Source organism: Equus caballus, chromosome 26, assembly GCF_041296265.1.
Source record: "Equus caballus isolate H_3958 breed thoroughbred chromosome 26, TB-T2T, whole genome shotgun sequence".
NCBI classification, from domain to species: Eukaryota; Metazoa; Chordata; class Mammalia; order Perissodactyla; family Equidae; genus Equus; species Equus caballus.
Genome location: NC_091709.1, coordinates 39,370,549 through 39,391,620, shown reverse-complemented (window position 1 = coordinate 39,391,620; position 21,072 = coordinate 39,370,549). Strand labels below are relative to the sequence as shown.

Sequence of the window (21,072 nt, the reverse complement as noted above, 5' to 3'; positions counted from 1 at the left end):
TGATCCTGGTGGTGTGTTTTTGAGCCTCCCACCCTTCCTCGCACACAGCACCTTGTCTGGGTTTGAAACCAGCCCAACACAAGGTTGACATAAAGGAAGCCATATTGTAGAAAAGAGACCATGTTGTAACTTTGAGTGACCTCTGACTAAGTCACCTAGCTGGATTTTCACCCTCCAGGAGATCCACCTGTTCTGCAGATTTTATGACCCCTGCTTGTGCATATACCTCCCAGCTGCGATAAGATGCTAACTTGGTTCTTTGGGGTTCCTTAGGAATGTGATGACCACCAAACAGAAAGTCTATAATGATAGCCATCATCAATGAAACCTGAAACATCTGGTGTGGCAACTGCCAGTCTGTAACACCAGAGGGTCAACATTCCTAACCCTCCCCCCGATAACCCACTGGCCTATATAACTGCTTCAAGATTCTGTACCCTGCTTAAGATGGTTCTTTTGGACATTAATCGGCTGTCTTCCCTCTTGCTAGCAAGCTGTAATAAAATGCCCTTTCTCTGCTATTATCTTGCCTCTCGAACATTGGCTTTTCTCTCGTGGCGAGCGGATTGTGCCCTTTGTGCAGGAACCAGTTCTGAGCAATGTGAGAAGAAAAACAAAAGAGTAAAGGTAGAGGCTCCAGATCTCTGTTAGGACTCTAATGGCTAATGTGGAAGGTATTCCTTGGTTGTGAGAGTCAAGTCTGAGATCATCCTGGCTGCTATATGGAGAAAGAATTTTATCACATCTATGATTTGTGGAATAAATGCACATCGTTACCACCCACTGCTTCAAAGTAGTTATTTTATTTGTCCTGAAGTACACAGTCCCATGATGTCTATTAACATAAAAGCTGTTGGAAAACAGTAGTAAATTCTAAGTTGAATTCCAAGTTGTTGAGCTCTCGGGGTCTTCCCCTGCCCATGATTATTTACCCTCACAGAATTCGACTTGACCCTGGCTCTTCTTTTTATACTTTCTGACTGTTTAGGATGGTCAATAAGCCTTGCCTATGGGTAGAGCATGGACTTTGAGTCTCCAAATCTAATTGTGGTTGAGCTGCTGACTTAATATGTCACTCCAAGTAATTAACTTAATCCTATCAAAGATAACCTATGTAAAGGCAGATTTTAATAAGTAGTATACTAATGCAATAGGGAAGTGCATCTAGCACAAGCTGAATTCAAAGTGCAATAGTACAGTGGTGACTGGGCATTTTAAAGAAAGAATGCCGGAGTCAGGGCAGGGAGCTGAGGGGCTGGAGTACTGTCACCGAAGTGAAGAATGCAACGCATAGGTCAGTGTAAAGGTCAGTAGGCCACAGTGTGTGCTACACAGAGACTGGGAGACAGAGGCCCTGTCCTTTCCGATGATTACATTTCAACAGAATGGCTTTCAAGTGCTTAAGAAAGACTCTCTGAGTTATAGGAGATACATATACATCTCAAACGGACAGAAAGGATTCAGAAATTGTAGGAAATGCTCTAAGAAAGGGTGGTAAAGAGCCTATGGTCAGACATGGGCTAGAACAAATAGGAAACCCTTTAGGCAGCCTTGAGAATGTTAAGGGGGCTCAGGTCATCCTAGGATGGGGCGTTGAGCTGTTAGAAACTATGCCAGTGTTTCAGTCTTTTAATGTGGGGGGCAGGGAGTGAGTGAAATCATTTGTGCTGAGTTTGATGATTTTATAGCCCACATTGAGGCCTACTTGGGAAGAAGGTTCAGAAGAGCCTGACAGAGTGACAAGGAGAGAATCTGTCAATTCCCATCTTGAAAATGGGACGATACATTACCTTCCTGCCTCATAAAAGCAAAATACCTGTTTCATCTGCCCCCTTTCTTCCTGTCTTGAAGGCTTTTGTGTGACAATGTCATGCTCGGATCTGTAGCAACTCTCTTGAGACCATGAGGAAAGAAACTAAAAGGGGAAGAGCCAACTCCCAAAGGAAGATATTGTGGAAAATTAGAAAGAGCCTTGATCCTTGATGACATTACTGAATCATAGGTCCAAACCTGGAACCGTCTATTTCCAGCCTCATCTTTTCTTTCCAATAAACTTTTAATTTTAGAATAGAGCCTGAAAAGTTGCAAATGTACTACAGAGAATTCCTGTATACCCCTCATCAAATGTCCCCTTGTATTAACATCTCACTCGGATGGTACCTTTCTCACAACTAGGAAACCTACATTGGAACAGCAGTATTAACTAACCTCCATGCTTTATTTGGATTTCAGTGTTTTCCCCCTGATATCCTTTTTTTAATCCGAGATTCCCTCCAGAATACCACATCACATTGATCTGTCACGTCTCCTTAGTTTCCTCTGTCTTATGCCAAAAAGTCTACTTGGCTTTCACTACGTTTGACAGATTTTAAGAGTACTGGTCTGGTGGTTTTGGGTTTGCCCGATGTTGTTCTCAAGGAAGAACTGGGTTGACTATCACAGAGGTGAAGTCCCCTTCTTATCTCCAGGGAACACGCTATCAGCATGATTCAGCACTAATGTTGCTAACCCTCTTCACCTGGCCAAGGCAGCGTTTGCCAGGTTTCTCCACTGGAAAGTTACTTCCCCACCTTGCAAACGGTACTCTTTGGTGGTGATGCCAGCTCATCATAAGGTTGACATGAGGGAAGCCATTTTGTAGAACAGAAACCATATTGTAACATTGAATGGCCACTGACTGACTAACCCAGCTGGATATGCACCCTCCAGATCTAACTGCTCTGTAGATTTTAGGAGCCCTGCTTTGCAGGTACCTCCCCGCTGCCATAAGATGATAGTGTTGTCCTTTTGAATCCCTTAGGAAGGTGATGACCCCGAGAGTCTACCTGGTGTGGCCACTCCTAGTCTGTAATCCCAGAGGGTCAACATTCTTAACCCTGCCCCGTAACCCACTTGCCTATATAACTGCTTCAAGACTCTGTGACCAACTCAGGATGGTTCTTTTGGATATTATCGGCCTTCTTCCCATTGCTAACAAGCTGTAATAAAATGCCCAGTCTCTGCCACCATCTTGCCTCTTGACCGTTGTCTTTTGTCTTGTGGCAAGAAGGTCATGCCTTTGTGTGGTAACAGAAATCTGGTGACCACAAAGGGAGTTTAAGTTTTGCTCGTGGCCAATCAACCTTGGATGAGTGGCCTGTTGCATAAGTCCCTAGCAGCTGTCGAGGCTCCATTTGTCTTGCAAACCTCACTATTTTTTTTCTTTTTTTTTTGGTGAGGAAGATTGTCCCTGAGCTAACAACCATGGCAATTTTCCTCTATTTCATATGTGGGATGCTGCCATGGCATGATGAGGAGAGATGTGTAGATCTGTGCCCTAGATCCGTACCCATGATCCTAGGGCCACCAAAATGAAGTGTGCAAATGTAACCACTATGCCATCAGGCTAGTCCCTGTAAAACTCACTTTTAAAATAAGAGCCCTAAGGCTGCTTTCTAGGGCCATCCTTTTTCATTTCTGTGAGCCTGAACATCACTGGTGAAAATGGAGAATAATCATGACAGCAGAGGCGTCTTTACAATGCGGAATGCTGATGTGAAGGGAGGGCATGTGGGGGAGGGTCACTGAACCCACTGGGAGGCAGGCTTGGTGTTGGGCAGGAAGAAGCTTCTCATCACAGTCCTGGGCGGTGTTAGGTCCCAATCACAGGGACTCATGAGAGAAGACACTTTGCACTTTTATTGTGTTTTCAACATTTCCACCTGGATGAGGACATTTAATCTTCATAGCAATCCTACGCCCAAAGTCTTCATTTAAAAATGGAGAAACTGAGATACAGTAAATGTGGTTTTGCTCAGGGTGACGCAGTAAGGTGGCAGAGCTGGGATGTTTTGTTTCCAGATGTTTGTCTTGAAACATTTCAAACAGAAAAGTTGACAGAATAGTAAACACCTATATATCCACCAAGCTAGGTTGAACAATTATGAATATTTTAGTATATTTTTGTGTTTGTCTTCTGTATATATTTTGCTGAACCACGTTCATGTTGCAGACCTCAGGACACTTCCTCCCTCCATAAATAACACATTCTCATTGAAGAGATTTGACAGTAATTCTCTCATGTCCACTGACATCCAATCCATATTCAATTTCCCCAACTCTCTCAGATTCTCTTATGGATGGATCTTAAGTGCCTCCTCACAGCTCACACTTTGCCATTGTGTTTTTCCAATGAGTTTGGTGTTAAAGAGACCACACCAGATGTATTCTCCTCATGTTGTTGTCCATGTTATACTAGAGGCTGGTAAACTAAAGCCAGCAGGCCAAACGGCGCCACGTTCATTGTTTATGTACTCTCTATGGCTCCGTTCATGCTACCTCTGCAGACCTGAGTGTTTCCCACAGCGATCATGTGACCTGCAAAGCTGAAAATATGTACTCACTGGCTGTTTCTATAATGTTTGTTGACCCCTGTGTTATACTGTCTTTCTAGCTATCTAACTTTTAGGTGTATTAGATTTCTGAGGTGGTTGGCATGTAAAGAAACTACATGAATGGATGTTTATAAAAAACCCTTTATTCATCTATTGATTTTCATTCATTGTCATTGAGTCCACTTTTTCTCCCTCTATATCACAGAAGAAATCACAAAGGACTTCTCAGAATTGAGAGTCAAGCCAAGTCAAATTTAGTACTCCATAGGGATATTTTGATTCTTCTTATTTTTTAAATTTTGGGTAGAGATCTTTTAAACAGTGTAAGCGTCCTTTGGTCAAATCAGGACAGGTAACTTAATGAGAACTATGGAGGGAACAGTGAGAGGAACCCCCATTGTTCAACTTTCTTCTCCATAACAAACTCTTCATGAGGCCACTCAGCATCTGAGGGCAAAAGGGGCAAGTACATGAGGGTCTGTGCTCTTTCTTCTGGGGTTTTTATGGTCTTGCATCCCCCATGTCGGTTCTTACCCATCCTGGGCAGCAGGCATTCAGGAGGATCTTGTCCCCTCTCTGCTCACTCAGTCTCCTGGCATGGATTCTGGACAGGACAGTGATGTCCATCTTACACACTGCATATGCCATGGCCTTGACATCAGGCCAGCCTTCCTTTATGTGCACTCCATTCTTTGCATCATCCACAAACTCGTTCATGAGCCCCACCAGCTCTACCTCAAGGACGGTCTCACTTGTAAACTTTTGCTGCAGTCCTGGGCTGCAGGTTCAAGAGCCATGAAGGTCATCATGCTAGACACGTTCACCACTCTGCCTAAAATGTAACACAGATCATAACCTAGACAGGCATGCATAAGAATGATGAATACCAAAATTGCTGAGATCTTGTCCCCTTCAGAAACAATGACCAGTTTGCCATGAGCATTAATTAAGACTGCCTATATGAGTTAATTAGATCATATAATCTTGAAGGTTGTTTTAGCCACAATGTCACGGATTATGTCAGAGAAATGCTCTAATGGGGAGAGTAGTGCCCAGGAGTTCCATAAGAATATGAAAATGGTTTATACAGGACCATGCTAAGGGGAATGTAAGGAGGGACTCATTAGTGTCAAAAGCTGCCTTTGGGAGTACTTGAGGATGTTATGGTCACTTGTGCAGTGTTCTATGATCAGGTCTGTCTTGACCAAGAAAAAGCTGACTTTGATGGTTTGATGGTTGATGGATGGCAGATCCTAGGTGAATGGACAGCATCTGCTTTGAAAGGCTGCCACTCTGATGGGGGAAGGTAAAAACAAGTCAGTTCAGTAGTGTGAATTGTGTGCTGTTTTCTGTTTGGGTTTTTATTATTTTAGTTGCAGAGACTAATGGCCTGGCAATATGCTGATGGTGAGGAACAGTGGAAACTGAACTATTAAAGGGATGCTATCAAAAGCAATGAAATACCTCCTACAACAGGGATGAATCTTGAAAACATTATGCTAAATTAAAGAGACCAGACACAAAAGACCACATATTATATGATTCTATACATATGAGATGCCCAGAACAAGAAAATCTGGAGACAGAAAGTAGATTAGCGATTGCTCTGGGACAGGAAGAGTGGAGGAACAGAGGGGTGATGGAATTCTTCTTGTGAAGATGGATATGTTCTAATGTTGAATGAGGTGATGGGTCCACAACTCTGCACGAGTATTAAAAACCACTGAATTATATATTTTAAGTGAGTGAAGTGTATGGTATGTGAGTTAAATCTCAATAAAGTTACAAAAAGTATAAAGCAATGACACATTTCTCATCAATTTTTTGTGGAAAATATAGTTCATATTCATAGAAATGAATTTATATTAATATGTATAAAGAAAGAGTTTACTATTTTTACATCTCAATGAGTCTTTTAAATGGTATAAAAGTCATGAGATCATACTACCAATACGAGATTTGAGTAAATTAGGAAACTCTCCCTGTTTTAATGTAAATATTGGGAAACGATCATCTTTGGTTAACTTGAACTCTATTCTACAAAGGGAAGGCATTGCAAAAAAAAATGGCATAAAAAGATAATTCATGACACTATGACTCTTATTAAACTACCTTTGAGATAACTACAATGAATTATAGAAACCTCCTTATTAATCTTCCAGCAGTTTTCTATGATGAACACATTTCACAAATGGGTCAATTATTCCAGTCCTTCCTTTTATCTGGAACATATGAAGTATAAGAACAAACTCAACCTCTTTGTGAAATGTTCTAATAAGTCCAGTCAAAGATCCTAATGAACTTCCCAAGGTGGGAAATGGGACAATCTGGTATGTAGAAAAAGTTCTGTTTCAGCTTGTGTTTTTCCAAGTTGCATTCTAATGGTTGGCGCATGGGTCTCTGTTGAATTTTGCCAGTGACTCCAACAACGGCAACCAAGGAATTATTTAGTGATGTCAATTTGCAGTTTAACACTGAATAAGTGGCACCAATACCTACTGGAAAGTCAGCCAATTGTGTCCCCACTGTCATTTGTACCTGGGGCTCATGGGGGACTACTGGAATTGGAGCCACCAGCATGGCAAAGAACCCTTGGCCCCGTCAATCACCTTCCTCCTCTGAGTCTCGGACTCAAGAGGTCATGAGCTTATTTGGGGGAACCCTCTTTTTCTCTCATGCCTTCCTCTAGCTCAGGGAACTCATGTTTCTAGTGCCTCTTTTCTTTGCAGCAGGTACACTGATCCTTTTCCAATTTTTGGCGTCCCTTCCTCCCTGACCTTGGATCCCCCTTCTTGTCCCATCTGGGGGAGCTGTGTAAAGCACCTCGACTAGCTTGGCTTTATGCACCTCTCAAATGTTATAAACTTTGAAAGTTATTCCCACCAATTGACCTGAACTCATTTCTATGGTCCCCTCGACCTCATTGACCTTCCTTGCCATCAGTATCCGTGCCACATTAGTATTAAAAGGATTCGACACACTTAGAGCAGCCATGTCCTTATCAAGTTTTTCTTCTGGTGTCTGAGTATCTTTGACTACTAGAGGCTTGGTTTTTCTTGGGATCATTGGTGTGGTCCCTGACCAGTCAGCTTTCTGATCATGCAACCACAGAAAAGCCTGCCCATATGGAATCTCATCCCATTTTCCAGACCTTTCACAAAACAACTCCAACTGCAACATAGTGTAATTATTCAAAGTTCCATTCAGTCGCCATCTTTCCTCACTTTCCAAGACATATGTCAGCCAAGAGGTGTTATAGTAAAATACGATTTGTTTCTTTTGTCATTGGCTTATAGCTGTAGGTTCACCAATCAGGAAAAATCTTTCCCAAGGGACTCTTAGGTGGAACAGATGTGACACCTCCCACATTAATACTCTTTTATTTAAAAAGAGGAGAAACAGAGAAACCAAACCAAACCAAACAAGCTCGATTTCCCAAAAACCCTCAGCCAGCAAATGGTAGCCAGAACAAAGGAAACAAAACCAACCCAACCCAAAAACCAAAATGCTTCCAGTCCCACCTTAGTCCATAACGTACACTTGGTGGTGCCCAGAAAATGAAGATCTGGCCTACAGATCTTCCCAAATGAGCAAGGACAAGGGACCTCTGTGTGCACACTGGGGGCATTATCTAGTCTGGCCAGGGCATCGTGACTCACGAAACAAGTGAGTTTTCCTTTTGCCCAAAGTCATTTCCCTGGTAACTAGCGGTTAGAATGGCTGCACACAGGAGGGAGCCAGAGGGAAGGCTTGCAAAGTGAAAGAAGGGTTTTTTTTTTTTTTTTCCTAACATAGCTTTTTTTTTGTTCTTTCATTTATTTGTTTATTTTCGGATGTACATCATAACATATTTCAAATTCTGTGTAGATTACATCATGTTCACCACCCGAAAACTAATTATAGTCCATCTCCTCACATGTGAGCCTAATCACTCCTTTTGCCCTCCCTCCTTCCCCCTTCCCCTCTGGTAATCACCAATCCAATCTCCAATGCTACGTGTTTGTTTATCGTTGTTTTTATCTTCTACTCATGAGTGAGATCATATGGTATTTGACTTTCTCCCTCTGACTTATTTCACTCAGCATAATACCCTCAAGGTCCATCTATGTTGTCACAAATGGCCAGATTTTATCATTTCTTATGGCTGAGTAGTAGTCCATTGTGTATAAATACCACATCTTCTTTATCCAGTGGTCCCTTGATGGGCACCTAGGTTGCTTCCAAGTCTTGGCTATTGTGTATAATGCTGCAGTGAACATAGGGGTGCAGGTATCTTTATGCCTTTGTGTTTTCAAGTTCTTTGGATAAATAACCAGCAGCAGGATAGATGAATCATATGGTAGATCTATCCTTAATTTTCTGAGGATACTCCATACTGCTTTCCATAGTGGTTGCACCAGTTTGACTCCCACCACCAGTGAACATGGGTTCCCTTCTCTCCACATCCTCTCCAACATTTGTTGTTTTCTGTCTTGTTAATTATAGCCATTCTGACTGGAGTGAGGTGATACCTCATTGTAGTTTTGATTTGCATTTCCCTGATAGCTAATGATGTTGGGCATCTTTTCATATGCCTGTTGGCCATCTGTATATCTTCTTTGCAGAAATCTCTGTTCTGATCTTTTGCCCATTTTCTAACTGGATTGTTGGTTTTTTTTGTTGTTGAGCTGTATGAGTTCTCTGTATATTTTGGATATTAACCCCTTATCTGATATGTGGTTTGCAAATATCTTCTCCCAGTTGTTAGGTTGTCTTTTCGTTTTGTTGATGGTTTCCTTTGCTGTGCAGAAGCTTTTTAGTTTGATGTAGTCCCATTTGCTCATTTTTTCTTTTGTTTCCCTTGCCCGGTCAGACATGGGACTTGAAAATATGCTGCTCAGACTGATGTCAAAGAGCGTACTGCCTATGTTTTCTTCTAGAAGTTGCATGGTTTCCGGTCTTACACTCAAGTCTTTAATCCATTTTGAGTTGATTTTTGTGCATGGTGTAAGGGAGTGGTCTACTTTCATTCTTTTGCATGTGGCTGTCCAGTTTTCCCAACACCATTTATTGAAGAGACTCTCTTTTCTCCATCGTATGCTCTTGGCTCCCTTGTTGAATATTAGCTGTCCATAAATGTGTGGGTTTACTTCTGGGCTCTCGATTCTGTTGCATTCATCTGCATGTCTGTTTTTGTGCCAGTACCATGCTGTTTCGGTTACTATGGCTTTGTAGTATATTTTGAAATCAGGGAGTGTGATATCTCCAGCTTTGTTCTTTTTTCTCAGGAATCCTTGGGCTAATCAGGGTCTTTTGTTGTTCCATACAAATTTTAGGATTCTTTGTTCTATTTCTGTGAAAAATGTTGTTGGAACTTTGATAGGGATTGCGTTGAATCTATAGATTGCTTTAGGAAGTATGGACATTTTAACGACGCTAATTCTTCCAACCCAAGAGCATGGAATATCTTTCCATTTCTTTCTGTCTTCTTTGATTTCTTTCAACAATGGTTTACAGTTTTCAGTATACAGATCATGAAAGGAGCTTTGGCAGCTGCTGGAGCAGCCCCTCTGCCTGTCCCAGGTGCTCCATGAAGTCCAGCCAAGGGAGGAAACCTAGATTTGAATTGGTGTGAAGCCCCGCCAACTAAGCATCGGTCCTTGGCCATCTGGCATCCCTGAGTCTTTCTCCAACCCTCCACTTTCCCAATTGGTACAGGCGTGGTGTATGACTTGGGAGTGTCTGATCAAGCCCAGGGGGTCTTAGTGAGGACCACCCATAGATCCCATCTGGGATGCCAAGTTGTTACCAGAAGTTCAGTCTCTGAACCCGGTGCCAATCCAAATAACGATAACAGAGTATTGAATGGAAAGGAAAGGCTTTACTTTCTTGGCCAGGAAGAGGGAGCAAAGCAACAGCTAGTGCCTTAAGAATAGCTTGCTCCCCATTAGGAAGTGGGTAGAGGTTGTTAAAGGTTGGGAATGTGTCTGCTTGTACAGAGGGGGCACATAGCCTTGTTGGCTGGTGTTTGTTGGCTGGCGTTTTCCCAGCTGTCCACATTTGGCCTTGTGAGGCTATTTGCCGGGTGAGATGAGATAATCCACAGATGGATGTCCTTGGCTGTTTGTCTCCATGGTGGATTCTGGTACCAGGAAGCCGAGAAGTTGGGCCTGAGAAGAAGCTTTGGTTTCTTGATATTCTCTGGACATTTGGTTCCCTGTAATAGACTTCAAGGACCTGTGATTATTTACAAGTTTAATGGGAGCCCAGCATGAGGCCATCTGGGCTTTTAACAATGTGTAACTTCCATTTGGTTGTAAAGCTCATGGAGTCAGAGGTTAAAAAAATAAATATTTACATATGAGTGTAACTTAAGCAGGGAACAGGGATGTGTGCTTTTGGTTTTGACCTCATATATGCTAGCTTCAACATAGGGGAACACATGTGAGGGCTGGTATTAATTAAGAGCCTGTAACATACATAGATCTCCTTGCTTTCTCAAGAGAAACTCAAGAGAGAGAATTAGAGAATTAGGTCCTGTGATTAGACTCTCGGTGTGGGCAGGGTGCCTTGCTGTGGGCTTCCCAGTGAGCCCCCAAGTGGGAAGGAATGTTTTATGAAGCTCTTACTGTGTGCCAAGCCGTTGACTGCAATGTTGTATTAAATGGCTACATAATCCCCATTTGCTAAAAGTGTTCAGAGTTTGATGATTTTGTCCAAGGTCACAGAAAATAAGTGGCATACAGAATTAGGTATTATTTTTAAGGTCCTAAGGAAAAAAGCATCCCTGTAACTTCAAATATATATATTTCCAAACAGTTGAGAAGCTATCATGTTAATCTAGATATTGCTGTCTTACGGTGTCGGTTTGCAAAAAAAAAATAAAAAGGAGCAAATAAACTGCCCTGTTGAAGGGAGAAAACTGTAAACTTTAGTTTTATTTTACTTTATTTTTAATTTTTGCTGAGGAATAGTCACCCTGAGCTAACATCAAAGCAAATGTTTCTCTATTTTTTAGTATGTGGGCCACCAGCACAGCTTGGCTGCTAATAGAGGAGTGTAGGTCCCCATCCAGGAGTCAGGCCCGGGGCCGCGGAAGTGGAGCTAGCTGAACTTAACCACTAGGGCACCAGGCCTGGCCCAAACTTCACTTTTACAATAAGAGCCCTACTGTTGCTTTCAGGAGACATCCCTTTTCAATTCTGTCAACCTGAAAATCACTAGTGAAGAATGAAGAATAATCATGAGAGCACAGCCGTCTTTACAACATGTGGCGCTTCTGTGAAGGGAGGGCATGTGGGGGAGGGTCACTGGGGCCACTGGGAGGCAGGCTCAGTGTTGGGCAGGAAGAAGCTCATCACAGCCCTGGGTGGTGTTAGGTCCCAGTGACAGGGACTCAAGATGGAAGACACTTTGCACTTTTATTGTGTTTTAACATTTTCACCTGGATCAGGACACTGGATCTTCACAGCAATCCTATGCCCATTGTCCTCATTTTACAGGTGGAGAAACTGAGACACAGTAAGATGTGGTTTTGCTCAGGGTCACACAGTAAGGTGGCAGAGCCAGGATTTTTCGTTTCCAGATGTTTGTCCTGAAAGCTTTCAAACAGAAAAGCTGAAAGACTAGTATAGTAAACACCTATGTGTCTAACAGACTAGGTTGAATAATTATGAATATTTTACGATGTTTTTGTGTTCATCTTCTGTATGTTTTGCTGAAACATGTTCATGTTGCAGACCTCATGACACTTCCTTCCTGCATAAATTATGCATTCATATTGAAGAGATTTGACAATAGTTCTCTCATATCCATGGACACCCAATTCATATTCAATTTCCCCCACTGTCTCCGATTCTCTTATGGATGGGTCTTAAGTGCCCACTCATACTTCACTCTTTGCAATTGTGTTTTTCTAATGAGTTTGGTGTTATAGTCACCACACCAGATATCCTTCCTTCATGGTGTTCTCCATGTTGTACTAGAGGCTGGTAAACTAAAGCCCGCAGGCCAAACCCTGCCAACTCATTGGCTTATGTATTGTCTATGGCTCCTTTCATGCTACCTCAGCAGATCTGAGTAGTTCCAACAAAGATCGTGTGGCCTGCAAAGCTGAAACTATGTACTTACTTACTGTTTCTATGTTTGTTGACCCCTGGGTTATACTGTCCTTCCTTGACCTAACATTTAGGTCTATTCAATTTCTGAGCTGGTCGGCATGTAAATAATCTGCAAAATGGAAATTTATAAAGATTCAAATTTATAAATATTCATCTAATGATTTTCACTCATTGTCGTTGATTCTACATTTTCTCCCCTATATCACAGAAGAAGTTACAAAACACTTCACAGAATTTATAGCCAAGTTAAATAGAGTACGTGATAGGGATATTTTGATTCCTCCTCTTTATTTGGGACATGGATAATTTCACAGTGAAAATGCCTTTTTGGTAAAATCAAGGCACGTAATACACTGAGGCCCGCAGAAGCTGTGAGTTGAGCTCACCATTGTTTGACTTTCTTCTCCACTACAAACTCCCCATGAGGCCCCTCAGCATCCGATGGCAAAAGAGCCAAGTATACCGGGGTCTCTGCTCCTTCTTCTGGGCTTTTTGGGGCACGTGGACCAGACATGTCAGTTCTCACCCACCCTGGGCAGCAGGCATTCAGAAGGATCTTGTCCCCTCTCCTCTGCTCACTCAGCTTCCTGGCATGGATTCTGGACAGGACTGTGACGCCGATTTTCGTCACTCCGTATGCGGTATTAGGCCAGCCCTCCTTCTGGTGCACTCCATTCTTTGTATCTTCCACGAACTTGTTCATGAGCCCCACCAGCTCCTCTTCTGTGATGGTCTCACTTCTAAACTTCTCCTGCAGTTTTGGGCTGCAGTTGTGAAGGGCACTGAGACTCACAGTGCTAGACACATTCACCACTCTGCCTAAAATCCAACAGAAATCGTTATGTAGAAAAGGATGCACAAGAATGATGAATACCAACTTCGCTGGGATTTTGGACCAGAAAACTTCCATTTGCAAGACAATTACCAGTTTGCCCTGAGCATTAATTAAGACTGCCTCCATGAGTGAAGGACATGATACAATCTTGAACTTATTTTACCCAGAATGTCTAAGATGATGTCAGAGAAATTTTCTAATGGAGAGGGTAGCACCCAGAAGTTCCATAAGAAAATGACAATGGTTTACATAGGAACATGCTAGGAGGAATGTAAGGAGGCACTCATCATACCAAAGGCTGCCTTTGGGACCACTGGAGGATGAATGTCACTTGACAATGCTCTATGACCATGTCTCTCTGGACCAACAAAGAGCTGAAAGGTTGATGGATGGCAGATCCTAGGTGAATGGACAGCATCTGCTTTGAAAGGCTGCCACTCTGATCGAGGAAGGGAACAACAAATCAGCTCAGGGGTCTGAACTGCATGGGGTTTTCTCTCTGTTTGGATTCTTATCAACTCAGGAGCAGTAACTAATGTCCAACAATATGCTGACAGACAGGGGCCGTGGGAAACTGAACAACAGAAGGGATGTGCATATAGGGCAGAGCCCTATGGAAGTCCCTACAGGAATTAGAGGTAAGTTAAAGTAGGACATGTCAGTGAATGTCCATCAGAAGAACCACTTCCAGGTCTGGCAGGCTAGTGGAACCAGCAAGTGGGCATCCTGGTATGCTTCTTTGAAGTGGCCAGCTTGGTCCATGAGATAGGTGGGCATGGGGAGCTGCAGCCTTGCAGCAATGGGATAATTGTTGACGTGACTCTTACACCCTGTGAAGCACAGAATGCAAAGGACATTCTCTGGCAGCAAGAGAGACAATGACTGCAGGTGGTTATGCGAAAGATTCCCCAAGGGGAAGGCCCTGCACACAGCTGCTAAGTAGAATTAGGTAGTACTCCTGGGAGGCTACAAATGGGTCCTCACGAAAGGAGACATTATTTCTGGACCAGGCTTTGCGTACCCGACATAGATGTCAATGTTCAAGCAGTACAGCAGGAGTGGAACAGAAGATACCACACCATTTGGGCTGGTAAGTTACACTTCTGCAGACCAAGCAACGCACTTTTATCCCTGGAGTAGTAGCTTTGATAGAGAATTGGAATGGGCAGTTGAAATGGTGGTTGTCTCAAACATGAGGAGAGAAAGGTATGAAGAGCTGGCTTACACACATTCGTGAGCATGTGCTCACACCCAACATGAGGGGGCCAAGGGAGATGCCCCACACGATAGATTCTTTTCTTCTGCTGGGGGATCTTGGGATGAAGGGCTGGGGGAGGATGCTGGGGTGACTATATGATTCTACTCCACATCACCTCCACTTTCTTTTTTCCTACCTGATACGGTACTCCTGACACCAGGGCTACAACTGCAGATATGGGAAGCAGGAATAATTCCTCAGCAAGAACCCGTAACTACAGGTTTAAACCTTCATGTCAGAAGTCCCAAGGGCCTGATGGAGTAGAATGTGCCTTCGCCAATATGGCAAAAGTGGAGTGACAGCAAATGCAGCTGTATTGCCTAGTGGCCGAGACAGCCCACGAGGTCTGGACCTATGGAACCCAACCCTACCTGATATGAATGGGAGTGGACTGAAGGGAAGGCACATGTTAGACTAGCTACCTTCGCTGCAGGCGATCAGGATCAGCACAGTGGCTGAACTTGACAGCTCTTTGAAAGGTGAAAAACTTTGGGTAAAAGTCAATGATAAGGAAGAAAAGGAAGCAAGGTGGCCTAGGCTAAAGGAATGAATAAATGGGTTATGCAACAAGAGAAATCCCATATTACATTGGTGTCTCGAGAGGCTCAGAGCAAGAGACGGTATCGTCCCTTAGCTCCATCATACCAGATGCCGGAAAATGTGAAGCCACATGTTGCTAAGACCATTCCTGCTTTCGGGACATGACAAGGTCGAGGAGAAGCCTGAGAACCTGAGTGGCCTCGGCTCTGCGAGCCAGGGTCATGTGATATGGTGATGAACTGAACCAATGTTAACGACTGAGTGGGACTCTAGCAATGTGCCAGCATCTCTCGATTCTTATCTCTCAGGTTCCATGTACCACCATACTGTGATATGGTGTAACAGTGCCCTCGTTGGTAATATTCAACTAGCACACATAATGAAGAACTGAATTTAGCTAACCACGAGCTATAATTAACCATCAGTTAAATGAATTAGAGAAGGAGCCCGTTAGACTGAGGTGGCTCTAACGTCATGGTGGCCTATCAAGCAAACCAAAATCTAAGCCTGTAAATGCCTCTAGGTTACAAAAACGAAACCTAAGGACCACCCATCAGCAATGGCCAACTGGTCTGGAAGCTATAGCCAATCAATAATCTCCTTCCTTTGCTCCAGCCTTTTTTCTACAAAAGTGGTGGGGTACTCCTAAGCACTTCCCATTTGTTCCTTCTCCACTCGAATAGATTTTTTCTCAAATAAATGCTTAAATTTTTAATATGCCTTAGTTTATCTCTTAACAATACTAAATGATCTACACAAATACTATGCTAAATAAGGTATAAACAGCAGTTGATCAGTGAAAGAATCAAATTACTATAAACCCACAAACGTGCATGTAGTGGTTTCAGGGGATGGATTATCTGTTCCTTTAAATCTATTCCTACCCCACACTGGCGCCTGCAAATGTCAGGCATATTTCTGACACAACTGCTGTATGTGTTATATAAATGCTCTAGTAAATGTAGATCCTCAATGATCCTTTGCTGGAAGAGAGCCTTGGCAAAGGACCAGGGTGTGGCCTATGAAAGTAAAGGATTAAGCTTGGCCAAAGAAAGATTTGGCCCTGAACCCACGGCTGCTGGAAGGTAATCTTTACACAATTGGAATGTCCTGCCTGATACAGAGTGTCATTGTTTACTCAGGGGGTCTAGGGTCAGGCTACAGAATAGATGCTAACGGGGTAATTATGGTGCTACTTTGGGCTACCTGCTATCAGCTGGACTTCTGGAGATGCTGGCGAGTAAGGTCAGCAGAGAGTGGTGGGCCATGTCTATGTGACAAACCCCAACAAAAATACCAAATACTAGGCAGGATAAGCTTCTCCGGTTGGCAATAGTCCATGTGTATTGTCACATATCACCGCCTGGAGAAAACATGCTGTTTGCAGGACTCCCCTGGGAGAGGAGAACTGGAAGCTCCATGCCTGGTCTTTCCTGGACCCTGGGCTATGAGACTTTTCCCATTGCTGATTTAATTGGTCTCCATTTTTGATAAGACACTATAATTTTGAGTATCATGGGCTCTGTTGAGTTCTGAGTCCTAGTGAATTTCTGAAACTGAGGGTGGTCATCGGGACCTGCTGAACTTGTAAAGACCAAATGATATTTATCTCACATATGTACAGTGGGTTTAGCATCTAAAACCCCATAAATATAATACACTATATAAGACACAGAAAAAGATGTGGGAGGATAACAAATTGAAGGCTGCGAAGGCTCCTCTAGCCTGAATAGGATCACTCAGAGAGGGAGAGGGAGGAGGAAGGAGCCGGGATGGAATCCTCAGGGAATTCCAACGTGTGAGGGGCACAGAGCAGGTAAAGGGCTTCTCTGAGGAGACTTTTGAACAAAGACCTGAAGGATGAGAAAGAGTCAGCTGTGCAATGACCAGTGGGGCAGAGAGCACTGATGACCACTGGACAAGTGTGTGCAGAGCCTGAAGCACAAGGATGCCTGGCCCAGTGGAGACACAACAAGGAGTCAGTGTAGCTGAGCAGGGAGAGGTAGCAGGGGCTTGTAGATGAGAGCAGAGGCAGGCAGGGCAGATCATGCCAGAACCAGCATGGCTTGGGCTCCTCATCGGACTCACCATGGGGTTTTATGAGAGGCAGTAGCTCCGTGCAGACATCTCGGGTACCAAAAAAGTTTGTTTTCATTGTCACTTCTGCTTGAATAGGAAACGGAGTGGGGTCCACAGCTTTCAGAGGAAGAAGGAAGGTAGAGTTAATAAATGGTAGCCATGTGGTAAAAACCCATAGAATTATATTTTTTAAAGCGTCCAAAAGAAATTGGGTGAATTTTGTGTAAAACTGGCAGGTAGTTAACAGTTGTACCAATGACAATTTCCTAGTTTGACAATGTACCAACCGGGTCCACACATGGGATCTCTGTGTACAAGTTTGTGCAATTTTCTTAATTATTTTAAAATGGCTTAAAAAGTCCCCCTATTTCCCTGAAATTCAATCAGAGAAAAACTGCGTGACACCCTGGAAAAGATCCCCAGGCGTCCCAGACAAAGAAATACAAAGGTCCCTCTGGCTGGAAGGCAGTCCAGTTCCAGGTGCACTCTGCTGTAGCCGCACCCCTGTCCCCACCCCTCCTCCTTCCCCAGGCAGCCATCCTGGACTCCAAAGGCAGGGGAGCCCCACCGCAGGGATGCTCCCATGGATCTGGCCACCCAGGCAGAACGCTTCTCCTGCGAGCACCGGGCTCCTTACTCTTGAAGGCGATGCCCGCGTTGTTGACCAGCACGTCGAGGCCCCCGTACTCCTTTTTCAAGAAGTCGCGCAGGGCGCGGATGCTCTGCAGGTCGTTGATGTCCAGCTGGTGGAAGCGAGGGCTCAGGCCCTCCGCCTGCAGCTGCTGCACGGCCGCCTGGCCCCTCGCCGCGTCCCGCGCCGTGAGCACCACGTCCCCTGAGAACTGCCGGCACAGGTCGCGCGCGATGGCGAAGCCGATGCCCTTGTTGGCCCCGGTCACCAGCGCCACACGCCTGCTGGACAACATGGCTGGGTGGGGGACCGCGGGGCGCTGGTGCGGAGAGCGGTTCTGTCTCCCAAGTACAAATGGCTCCGCGCGCCCGCTGCGCGCAGCTTAAGAAGCCTGACGTCTCCGAGGGCGCTGGTTGCGCGCTAGCAGGACGCGCGCCCCCAGCCGCCTGGCTCGGCGCGCAAGCGCAGGCCTCGCCCCCTCATGGCTTGGTCCCTGGGAACCTCATGGGGCGCAGCGACTGCAAAGCAGTAGTACTCGCCACTTTGCGAAACTGGCTCGCAGAAGATTTAAGGCCGATTGCTGTTATAGGCTGCCTGCCTGGCAGAGAGAACCATTCTGATAGGCCGCGTGAGTACATTTCAACTGAAACCGTAGCTCTGGTTCTCCAAGAGTCTTTCTCTTGTGTTCCCCCGACTATTTCAACTCTTCCAGGTTGTGCTTGAAGAAATGGGGCATTTGCAGACTTTTTTTTTTTTTTTTTTCCTGGCGTTTTCAGAAATACCGCGTGAACTGAAATCTTTGGATCTAGAGATGTGGAATAAGGTGGGAAGACGTGACAAGGGGATTTAGTGTGTGTTGATTTCTCCCCTAAGTATGGAAGCAAAGCTCCTGGCTTATCCTTGGCTGATTTTCACCCCGCAGTGGGGAGCGTTTACGAAATCATGACAGGGTTACCTCCCTACACACCTGCAGGGTCATCGACTTGGCTGTATCCAGGTCCTGCACTGTAAACGTGCTCCCGGGTGTTGCAGCCCTTTCTCACACTCAGAATAACTCGTCAGGATGCATCTTATTATCTTCATTTTAATGTGAAGAAGTGGATCCTCAGAAAGTTCATAAAGTAGTTCAGTGGTGGGAAATGAATTTTCTTCCTTACTATTTCCTACTAACAGCAGAGGAATAGCCGACTATAGGGTCGAATTTCACTTCTGAGCTGGCTGTTGAGGTAGCCACTTCCCACAAGTGGCCATTTAAATGTAAATTTAATGAAAATAATACAATTTAAAATTCAGTTCTTTAGTTGCACTAGCCACATTTCCAGTGCTCAACAGTCACACGTGCTAGTGGGCACTGTATTGTACAGACACCTCCACGATGTTCCCTTCACAGCACAAAGTTCTGGTGAACAGGGGTGCTTTAGATAGATGCCAATTATGTTGCCATTGCAAGGTAGGTTTCCAATCAGTTGCAACACACAAAATTAATAATAAGGGAAAGAGGTTTGCTTTTTTATTCTCTTAAATATTTTTTGAGGTAATTGCAGATTCACATGCAGTAGTAAGAGGTAAGATAGAGATTCCTTGCACTTGACCCAGTTTTCCTCAGTGGTAACATTTTGCAAAACTCCAGTACAATATCACACTCAGAATACTGACATCAAAACAATCCACCAATCATGTCCAGATTTCCTCATTTCACTTGTACTTATTTGTATGTGTGTATTTGGATCCATACAATCTTATCACAAGTGTAGGTTTGTGTATCCACCACTACAATCAAGATACAGGACATTTCCATCAGCAGTAGGATCCCTCCTGTGCTCTTTTAAAACCAAACATACCTCTCTCTTGCTCCCACCCTCCCCTCCCTCAGCCCTGTCCACCAGTAATCTGTTCTCCATTTCTAAAATTGTCTTGTTTCAAAAATGTTTCGTAGCTGGAGTGGTACTTTATAACCATTTGGGATTTTTTTTTTTCATTCAGGATGAAGAGCTTTGTTTTGGATTTTCTCCCTTATCCAAGTGTATGCTTGGTCTGTCATTTGGTGGCCTCTCTGCACACCCCTAGCCTCATTTACTTTCTTCTATATCGGGGGTGAGCCAGTGCTGGAAGGATGTGGGATGGACTAAATCCACTGAGGGTCACTCAGCAATCCAACATGACATGTAGGGAAGTCTGGTCATGGTGAGGGGCCTGCTATTTCAAAAGGCCAATTCTAAGAGGGCCGTGAATCAGGATGTTCAGCCTGATTTATCCTTGTAGTACTGGTACCAACACAAGAAGTGACAAGTCAGTGGGGCAGGATGCTCCAGAAAATATAATCCATAAACATTATGTAGTATGAGAATGTAGTGTATGATAAAAGTGACATTAACAATTAACAGGGGAAAGAAAGAATTACTCCAGAAAATGGTAGTGGGGAAAGGGGGCAATCATTGAAAAGGAAAAAAAGAGATCCTCACCTTCCAAGTACACCAATTAATTTATAAAGAGAAAGAAAAAGAGCTTTCTCACTTTTCAAATTTATGGGTTTATAAATGAAAGTATAAAACAAGTATAAGAAAATACAAGTAAAATTTCTATTTTTCATTATGGGCAAAGGGGTTTGTCAGCATAAGGACAGGGAAGAATCACAAAGGAAAGGACTGAAAGATTTGAGTATGGGAAAGTTTTAGAAAGTTTGTTTTGGAGAAGCATGCTAATGTAAAGCCAGTGAATTAAGATCTTGATTTAAGATTTTGTATATTTTTTCTCTGTCAAACTTGGGTCTTGATCCTGGTGGTGTGTTTGTGAGCCTCCCACCCTTCCTCGCACACAGCACCTTGTCTGGGTTCTGAACGTGAGAAGGAAAATAAGAAAGTAAAGGTGGAGGCCCCGGATCTCTGTTAGGAATCTAATGGCTAATGTGGAAGGTATTCCTTGGTTGTGAGAGTCAAGTCTGAGATCATCCTGGCTGCTATATGGAGAAAGAATTTTATCACATCTATTAACTTGTGGAATAAACGCACATCTTTACCACCCACTGCTTCAAAACAGTTATTTTATTTGTCCTAAGGTACACAGTTCCATGGTGTCTATTAACATAATAGATGTTGGAAAACAGTATTAAATTCTAAGTTAAATTCTAAGTTGTTGAGCTCTCGGGGTCTTCCCCTGCCCATGATTATTTATCCTCACAGAATTCGACTTGACCCTGGCTCTTCTTCTTATACTTTCTGCCTGTTTAGGATGGTCAATAAGCTTTGCCTATGGGTAGA

The 21,072-nt window shown here is 43.8% G+C and overlaps 2 protein-coding genes across 20 annotated transcripts in view; one reads left to right on the top strand and one right to left on the bottom strand.

The window, feature by feature from the left end:
* SETD4 (SET domain containing 4) overlaps nt 1–21,072 on the top strand; it is a 286,649-nt gene that overhangs the window by 182,017 nt on the left and 83,560 nt on the right. The window contains exon 1 of one of the 19 annotated variants that reach the window (XM_023630110.2): nt 18,310–18,443. The exons of the other annotated variants lie outside the window; for them this stretch is intronic. The gene's annotated coding sequence lies outside the window, so the exon portion shown is untranslated. Of the gene's footprint in view, nt 1–18,309; nt 18,444–21,072 lie in introns of those variants that run through there. 19 annotated transcript variants of the gene reach the window in all.
* Nucleotides 12,742–18,375, bottom strand: LOC100061787 (carbonyl reductase [NADPH] 1). Its single transcript, XM_001916273.5, has 3 exons — nt 17,822–18,375; nt 17,194–17,301; nt 12,742–13,291 (listed from the first exon to the last, which is right to left on the bottom strand). Exons 1-3 carry the CDS (start codon nt 18,108–18,110, stop codon nt 12,855–12,857), a joined length of 834 nt encoding a protein of 277 aa, XP_001916308.1. The 5' UTR covers nt 18,111–18,375; the 3' UTR covers nt 12,742–12,854.

Coding starts and splice junctions, on each gene's coding strand:
- LOC100061787 (XM_001916273.5), bottom strand. CDS start 18,110: ATGTTGTCCAGCAGGCGTGTGGCGCTGGTGACCGGGGCCAACAAGGGC. Junction 17,302..17,821: donor CGCGGGCATCGCCTTCAAGA/GTAAGGAGCCCG, acceptor TTCCTCTGAAAG/CTGTGGACCCCACTCCGTTT. Junction 13,292..17,193: donor GCCTCTCATAAAACCCCATG/GTGAGTCCGATG, acceptor GTTGGATTTTAG/GCAGAGTGGTGAATGTGTCT.